The sequence below is a fragment of the Pavona decussata genome, unplaced genomic scaffold (genome assembly GCF_977016875.1).
Source record: "Pavona decussata unplaced genomic scaffold, jaPavDecu1.1 SCAFFOLD_50, whole genome shotgun sequence".
In the NCBI taxonomy this organism is placed as follows: domain Eukaryota; kingdom Metazoa; phylum Cnidaria; class Anthozoa; order Scleractinia; family Agariciidae; genus Pavona; species Pavona decussata.
The window spans coordinates 835623-845000 of NW_028145472.1; the positions used below are offsets into that span (position 1 = coordinate 835623).

General features: G+C 36.7%; 1 protein-coding gene across 1 annotated transcript in view; it reads right to left on the reverse strand.

The window, feature by feature from the left end:
- Window positions 1-5271: 5271 nt before the first annotated feature.
- LOC146481412 (leucine-zipper-like transcriptional regulator 1) overlaps window positions 5272-9378 on the reverse strand; it is a 24008-nt gene continuing 19901 nt past the window's right edge. The window contains exons 7-10 of the mRNA XM_085108425.1: window positions 8532-8554; window positions 8262-8313; window positions 5611-5691; window positions 5272-5379 (exon numbers count right to left, since the gene is read on the reverse strand). Coding sequence (XP_084964551.1) covers window positions 5272-5379; window positions 5611-5691; window positions 8262-8313; window positions 8532-8554 — 264 coding nt within the window. The remainder of the gene's footprint in view (window positions 5380-5610; window positions 5692-8261; window positions 8314-8531; window positions 8555-9378) is intronic.

Below are 9378 nucleotides of genomic sequence, written 5' to 3' on the forward strand. Positions count from 1 at the left end.
TCTTGTTTAAAAAACGCAGTGTGGGAAAGACAAAGTTGTCAGATAACGCAAACAAAGTTGGCTACATACAATGACACTGGAGGCGATTTGAATTTGAAATTTATATTTAGCGGGATAGAAAATAGACTTCTCGTTGTACAGGGAAGTACATTACATATAAAAAAATTTCGAAATTAAAAGTGCTTTCATTAAAAAGAAAAAAAATTAAACTACTGACGAATATTTTGAAGGAGAAAATCTTTTTCTGGGGGAACATTATTATTCCAAATCGAAAAACAAAGCGCTGAAAATGAAATAACACCTGCTTCACTGAACAGCGAATTTTCCCAATTTTGCATAGCTGAATATTTTAATGTTTTATTTGTTTAAAGTAGCATATATGCAGACCGGGCTAGAAAATAGAATTTTAATAATGTCTCCTAGTGGCCATTAACATTTCCCTGTTATAAAAGGACGGAGACTAGCGATTTCTCGTTCAAATTTCAATCGAGTTTTGCATTAGGTGTTAACGCCTTCAGTGTAAAAATATGTATTGAAATGTAAATTCTCGCTACTTTTTGTACACTTTTGTTTTAAAGCTGGGCGGGTGATAAGATTTTGCCTGGCACATCAGACAATACCCCACGTTTTCCCCCTCTTTAGTTTTATTATCTCCACAATATGAGCAAATAAGGTACTGGTCTGAACAAAATTTTAAGACAAACTTCTTTCATGCGTGCACCTTGTTACAGACCTGTTACAGAAGACCATAACCCCGCCGGCACTGAAATAGCCTCACACAGACTGTTTGCATGACTATCGATAATATATTTAAATTTAAGGACATGTAAGTGCGTCTCGAAGTTGAGAGCCAGCATTTATCGTTTTATCACAGTTTCAGTGTAAACTTATAAGGAAGACCGATTCACTTTAGGTATGATAATTAACGAAATTATCGGCACACATCCTCTCGATGTTAAGGTAACTTTTTCGGCTGAACTGGGATGAGGTTTTCAATAGACCTTTTTCATAAATTGCGGCCGTTTTATTATATTCGTTTCGATATACAGCTATTTCAATTAACGGTTTCGGATCAAAGTATAAAGCTGTAAGACAAGACCTCGTCCGTCCAGTGAAGAAATACGATGGTGAGCTATTTGGATGAAAGAAATGTTAGGATTTCAAGTGGATGATGAGACAGCCTCCTTGAAGGTGTCTTTAAGCTTTTATCCGACAACGTTAATTGAAATAGCTGTATGTTAATCAGCTCAGCCCAACAGTAGAAATCGGCCATTAAATTTTGCACATGATAACGAGGCTGGTAAGGCTAATTTATATGGAAACTACCAGCTGTCATTTCAGTGAATAAAGTCTATTTATGAGAAAGAAATGAGACGTCATGTTTTAAGCCTGTTGAATAAATAATAGATGAATATTTCAATCAGTGACACAGGTATACTCGGAAAAGAAAATCCGAGTTCTCCTATCAGGAGTCGAGCCTCTTCACGACCTTCTGATTACTAGTTTGGATGCTCTACCACTGAATTGAATTTTCATAGGTAAATTCTTCATTATGAAAGGTGATTTGATCCAAGATTTTTCTGCTGTGTTAGAAAGAGAGTGAGTGAGTTGATATGTTGTGCAATCAAGAACGCCAGAGCTCTTATCGAAATGAAAAAAAAATTGTCCATGAATATTCAAACAGTATAAATTTATTAATAAGAAAAATTGAGGTACTTTGAGCAAAGTTTTATGTCGGTAGCTTGTACATTTTTGATGGCTGTTCGTACCTTTTGTCGCCTACCAGTCGTTCTTTAATCAGCAAAATTTTACCCGTTTCAAGTCCATTTCCGAACTTCTTTTATTTGAATTTTCAAAGGTTAATTTCTCATAATAATTTGAGATTCTCCAAGTTATTCTACTGTTAGAAAGAGTGAGTGAGTTGATATGCTGGGCAAACTAGGGCTCTCACAGAAACGGAAAAAATCGTCTATGAATATTCAAACAATAGAAATTTGTCAATGAGCAAAATTGAGGTTGTATAAGCAGAAGGCCAGTTTTCAGCTCGTTAACGAATTTCCTATTGTTTCAATATTCATGGATTAAATTTACACTGGGAATAAGAGGATTTTCCAAGATTTGTCTGTCTCTTTAGAAAGACATGCGTTGTGAAAATGGCAAGGCAAGAGCTCTTATAGAATTGAGAAAATCGCCTCTGATTATTTAAACAATAGAAATTTGTTAATGAGCAAACTTGAGTGACTTTAGCCAAAGTTGTAGAAGGCGCGTTTCAAGTTCATTAACAAATTTCTTTTTCGTCGTCCAATGATTTTTTATTGTTCTTCCACCCGTTCTTTTGGGTCGTCTACTGGTACTTTTTGTTTGTCGTCCATTGTCACCCATTCTTACCTTTCTGTCGTCAATTTATTCTTTTTTCTCGTCCACTCGTACTTTTGTGTCGCCTATTCGTACTTTGTTAACGTTCATATGAACTTTAATGTAGTGTTCTCGTCCGTTCGTGGGTTTCTTCGTCTCCGACTTTTTTGTCGACAATTCGTACTTTTCTGTCGTCCACTCGTATTTTTCAATCAACCGACCAACCAACTAAATCAATCAATCAATCAATCAATCAATCAATCAATCAATCAATCAATTAATCAACCAACCAACCAACCAACCAATCCGTCCGTCCGTCCGTCCGTCCGTCCGTCCATCAAATCAATCAATCAATTAATCAATCAATAGTTTGGTAAATCAATCAATCAATCAATCAATCAATCAATCAATCAATCAATCAATCTCTCTTTATACACGTTAAAAAGAAAAAGCAACACCTGTGGGATCGTGTAACAAATAAATTGAGTTCAATTAAATTACAATATGTACGTGGATACGGTAAAATGTATTGCAAAAATTCTATTAATTAAGTCCTCAAACACGTTTTGCGATGATTCAACGTGCACGACTTAGCAAATTAAAAAATGCCGTGGTAGCACGCCTTTTTAACGAAAAACTAAGCAAAAAGCACAAACGTACTATCGGATGTCGCAACTTATTTTAAAATGAAACTGAGTATTATCTCGTGCTTTCTTTATGGATTTCTTCATAGCTTAGTTATTTTACAAAACAAAAGTAATTGTTATTTATTTCGTACGTAATAGTTTAAACGTTTTAAGGTGGCTGAGCTTTATTTTTGTAAAGTTAAGATTTTCAACAACAACAACAACTTATTTTACCCTACAGAGCACTACAACTGAAATGACATAAAATAGAAAATGAAATAGAAAAAGTGGCATTGGCTTCCTAAAACAATTTGAGAGTTAAAGAACCAACATAAATATTTGCTTAGAAGTTCTCGTTTTAGATTTTCTTTAAATTTTCTACAGGTGGTTGACTTCACATTTTTACCTAAAGAGTTCCACACTTTTGGTCCCTGAAAGCGAATATTAAAGGGGAAGTATCACGCAATGTAAATTTTCTGTCATTTCAAAACCCAAAAATGTTTGTCTGTCAGCAGAAACAAAGAAATAATTGTCAAGTTTGTTATACATTATCACCCCAGTGCAATAAAACTATCGATTAATGCCTCTGGCCAGAGACAGAGTAGGCCAGTATGGATTGAAACTTGAAAAATGTTTGGCTAATGTTTTTGAAGTTCTCACATTTTTGTTTCCAAAATGCGCTAGAACAGATCACGAGTTGTTCCTTTCAAAAATTGAGCTGATTTCTTTCCTCTCGTCATTCTAGAATTATTTGGCGGCTGATTGAAGGTCTTGTATTTTATCATTTTAACAAGATACCAAAAACCCCATGATACTTCCCCTTTAAATATTCTACAACTTGTTGTTGCTCCAGGCAGATAATATGATTGAGTATGAATATCAGCTATTGAAGTACAAAAGCTATCAAAATAAGATAGATATCTCATGTAATAGATTTTTAAGAGATAACTCTCGTCCTATTCATGAGGTTTTTTGCTTTTTTCAAGGATTTGACCAATTTTCAGCTTTATTCCTAAGGATGCCTAAGTTGTTTCCCAGTCTCAGTTTACTTAATGCGTTCGAATTATTTCTACCCAGAAAATTCGGCCCCAGAATACCAAGTATTCTACGTTTGTGGTACGCATAGAACTCAAGGAGTGAAATGCAATATTTTTATTTGCAAGATTACTTAAGATCCGGTGTTGACATCTTCGCGTGTATCGATACCCAGCAAGGGTGGGGAAAGAAGGGAGAACTGCCCGCTCCGGAGTTCAAATGGATACTGCGGACTAATTCGAAATTGAAGTCCGTCACAAGAAAGATCACATCAAATTAGTCAGTTTACCAAGTTTGAGGTCCTGTCGTTAGATTGCAACCATGTAGAAATCGGAAAAAAAATAGAGACTTTATATGTATCTGGGTGACGCCATTTCAGAATTAGAGAAATTTGTAGGAATTTGGGGGACCTTTGACAGCCTTGTTACTACGCAATGGAACATAACCAAACTCGTGAAATTTATGATTTTTAAGTGATCTTTCTGGCAATGGGGCTCATTTCTTCGTATTGCTCAATCTGAACAATGTGTAAAGTCACTTTATGAGGTTCGGAACGGGCAATTGGTTGTACTCGCATCGCAACCCCTAAAGACTGAACAACTGTACAATCCCATTTGTAATAGTGACTACTTTAGGGAACTTATAAATCCAGGACGGCAATTCAAGGCAAATATAAACGTTCTTCAAAACCTCTGGAATCGGGCCATTTTACAATGAAGTTGCGTCGATAGCGACAAAGAAATGCACCAAACTGTATAACGCAGGCGCAGACCCATTGTTTAGAACAGTGTTTTCTTTTTTCTATGACGTGCTCGTTGCCATTGTTTCCATGGTTTTGAGGAGGATGCCTCATTTTGCTGGTGCGCGTACGCTCTGCGCATCTCCGAATGGTCCAAGAAGCTCTGATTTCTTAAGGACGGTGCCTACTAATTTAAAGGTTTTTTTCCGGTGATTTATCACTATGCGGGAAAGGAAGATCTTAGCAAGGTCTATTAAAACCGAAAATGATAACTGGGGTAACCACGTATTTTTCAGAGATAATTAAGTTGCAATATGGAAACAATACCACATATTATGTTTTTGAAAGCTTTTTAGAGTTATTGTTACTTAATTATCCCTAAAAAAATGCGTTGTTACCCCCAATATTTCTTTTTCGATTCCAATAGCTCTTGCTAAGATCTGGTTTTCCCACATAGTCACACTCTGCGCAAAAATTCTTCTGTATTAGAAGACACCGTCCTTAAGGCCTCTTTTATCACGGGTTAACAGCTAGATCCGTGTCTTTTAAGTAGTCTGCTATAGCATCCAGAATCTCCAACAACAAGTCTCGGCTTAGTCTTCTGAGCTTCGGAGACTTTGCAACCTTCAGGGAGAGAAGAAAAGAGAAAAAGTTGATCCATGCAATGTAACATGCAGCGGGTTTTTCACTGAAAGTTTGATTTAAGATGTCCACGTTTTCTGGACTCGCAGAGCAAAGTGCAGCAAACGGAAACCCCAAGGGAATACTTCGTTGGTCTCGTTAGGCAATGAAAATCGCTCCGTTAACCACACATTTAAATGCCTCTTTCCACCAAAGTGCCTGAGAAATAGTTACCTTAGTAAAATGTCCGACAACAAGGTCGAGTGCATGCTTCTTCATGTCCGAGGCGCCGATCCTATGAGCCGCTTCAAGAATCTAATGAAAAATAATTAGAAACGTATAATAAGTTGTTTGTTATGAAGAAGTGAGGTCTTGTTTCACCGAATTGAAACACCAGATCCCAGTTGTACTCGGCTGTGCGCGGGAGACGAAGAACAACAGTTTGTAACAAACTAAATACCCGATGTAAGCGTCAGACTATCAGTTCTCAGACTTGTATCAGTCAGTTAAAGAAACCAGATACTTCAGTTTTTAAGAAGATATTTGCAGAAAACGCCTCGGTCGGGTTTGCATAATCTTTTCAGGTCTCACACAATCGATTCAGAGACAGCGCGTGTTGCCATCGGTATATCTTACCCCTTGGCCTGTGAAAAAAACTACTTGGGAATAAGTGCATCCTGGTTTCGTGAAAGCCGCAACCCCCTCCCCCCCACTGGGTATCACACGATCGTTATATGTGAGCAAAGTGATTTGGATCGTAACTTTTAGCTTGCATGAACCAATCCAGCGAAACTTACGTTGCGGGGCCAATGGATGGGACATTCATTTCCAGATTCTGTTTACAGAAGGCCTGAAAACGTTATGGATTAATTTTCATTAAATAACATCAAGAAGAAAACAACTGTTAGAAAAGACTAAATTGTAAAACCTGTAACGGATTATGCAGACCTGAAGTCGATTGTTAGTGAAGCCAAAGAAATAAGGAGCTGACAGAAGATATCTTGCATACAAGGTCAACGAAAATTTCTTAATTTGGTACCTTAAAACTATAACTAAGAAACTAGTTACGAAATTAGTGAACGCGAGTTAAATGGAGCAGGCTTGTTTTTAAGAAACAAGGAGTTCATTTGAGGACATGCAATTGACGTTAAATCCAACAGAGTTAATAGAAAAAGCTGTGTACTGGAAGTGCAGATGAACCCTTCCTCAAGGATACCTTCTCATAACCAAACAATGTTCCCTGAATACCTCACAAGGGCGAATACATTCAATTGATAAACAGTTCTCCCGTGCAAAGCGTGAACGATGCGACCTGACGGAATTATGGGATGATCTTACTAGCATGCGCACATTTCGTGTTTTTTTTTTCTCGTCCGTGACAAATATGTAAATTTTAAGCCCTAGAAAGCACACGTGCTTTTATTTTCTAATTATTAATGACAGTCGACGTGGCCTCTCTTATAAGCCTAGTGGTTTCTTGATGTCTCGTCGCCATTATTGTAAATTGAATGATTTCCTCTGTTTTTAGTAAGGCAATTAAATGATGATATTGCGTGAAAAAAAAAAAAAACAACAACAACAACAACAACAACAAAAATGTAAATAGCTTGAAAGGTCAAATAATCTCCAGAAAACTGTTGGGTCTTATCGTTCATGGTTTATACCTTTTTATCTGACAACGTGTTTTGAATCGAGTGTATTTAAGAAACGTAACTTATGAAGGATACAGTGAGTCCTCAGGCGGCATAGACACATCTCCATGATAAATATAAAGAAGGAGAGAGTTGAAAGCTTCTCGCGAAGGAATTGTCTCACCAATGGTAATCTTTATGAGGAGAAAAGACGGTTAACGGTTTTCTCGTGTGCTCAACAAAACAAACACAAATGAAGCAATAACAAAACATCAATCAGAACTCGATAGGAAAACAATGGAACTTATTATCAATGATGAAAGTGATATCAAAATCAAGTGTCGCGAAAAGCGAATAGGAGTATAAGTACTTCCCCTTCCCCCCCCCCCCCCCCCCCCCGCGTTCAGTCCAGCAAAGACACACCCTCAGCATTTTGTTAGCAGGCGTGACCCTTTATGTTCGCTGCTACGTATTTAACACTTGAGCCTAGATGTTCCACGCTGGGTATTTTTTCAGTCAAATGTGGCCAAAAAGTTTCTTCTCCTTAGGGTTTTGTGGTAGCAACCTCAAACTTTACAACCAGACAAAACAATATTTTCTCTACAACTTGTCCGATTCGGATTTTTGAATTTCGTTTTTCTAGCGGTAAAATGACGTCATCAATTTGGCGGGAAATTTTTTTTTTGGAGCTACGACACAGTTGTTCCTAACATAAAAAACAACATGAAATGAGAATAACAAATCTGAAAAAAAATTTGGAATACCTCATTGGAGTCAAGAGTTATGGGAAGTTAAGCGTTCAATTTAAGGCTTTTTTGGTAACAAAATGGCGGAAAATTCAAACTTCAGAAGCCCAAAACTTTTGATTCAATTTAGATATTTCAAATCTTTTTTTCAGTTTTGTAATCCTTAAGGTATGTTTATTTAAAAAAATGTGATGGCCTGCAAAAATTGAGATTCGTACAATAAAACCCTAAGGAGAAGAAACTTCTTGGCCGAATTTGACTAAAAAAATCCCCAGCGTGTTCGATAGGTGGTTAACGCATGGTCTATAGGAAAAATACAGTTCGACTAAACAAAGTTCAACTTCTCTCAAATAAAGTCAAATCAAAGTCACAAGACTACTCGGATGTAAGCAACAACTGAACAGAATATGTCGTATGAAAGCACGGGTTTGTCACGTTTTTGGAGCTTGACAACCTCAGCGTGAGAATGCGCCTTTTGAGGAAATGAAGAGCATGCAATTCTACCTACCATGACCGTGTTGTTCTCCGGCATAAATGATCGAAACATTGCTTCAAAATAACTAAACAGAAAAAGAAAAAGAACAATGTTCAAAAACTAGATATGAATGGTATATAATCCTACTGAAAAATTTCAGGGGGACGACCCAGTACACATCAGGAATCTTCTTAAAAGACAATTAAAAAAAAACTCAGTACAGTTTCAGTGTTGTATTTTTCTTGTATTTATGGTAACAGTCAAGCACATATAAGAAAGAAGTTATTCACTCAGCCAACCTACCTACACCTTGCAGCCAAGACAGCCTGGAGGGAAAAAACGACAGATAGTCATTCACCTCGTAAATCTCTTACCAGAGGCAAACATAGACACGCAACGCGTACAGAAGCGATGTCGTTTTCTGAAAAGTGGCGCCATGCATTGATCGCGGTCAAACGTAAAAACTAAGAAAAGTCCAATTTTCCCTCTGGTGGAAGGGAAAAACCCTAAATTCAATCACCTTATCAGAACAAGAAATAATATACGGATTCACTAGAGATCTCTCTCGTCGTCTTGGCTTGAACCTCTGTTTAATTATTGCCAAATACTACATCTATACTGCGTCACGAAGAGAAGAAGAGTATATCTGGGAAGCCTAGTATTGTGCTATATTAAAGAGTCACCTTGAAATTGAAAAACACAAATCTAAGTTGCAAATAAGTCTTTGAGCCTTTTAATTTTAGTTCATTTTTTTTTTGCTACATTGCTTTGCAAGGCTGCCATGTGCCAGCAAGTAATGTGTAATTGTGTAATTTTTTGCTTAAGTTTGTAGTTTTAAAAGCATCATAAGTATTGTAAACATCTTTAGTACCGTCAGTTGTAAGTATGTAAGTATTGTTAGTAATTAGTATCGTATTGCAAGTAACGATATAATTGTTAGTACCGGTGTTAGCTGTATTGTGAGTTGTGTAGCTAGTTTGTTGTGTAGTTAAGTATGCTTCTTTTTTGTTTTGTAATGTAGTATCATATAGTAATATAATTAATGAAATGTACTGTTCTGAAGTATTCAATAAAGTGTTCTTAAAAAAAAAAAAAAAACTAAGAAAAGTCTGGTGAAGATAAGGTTTTTACTGTGAGAGCTCAAAGATGA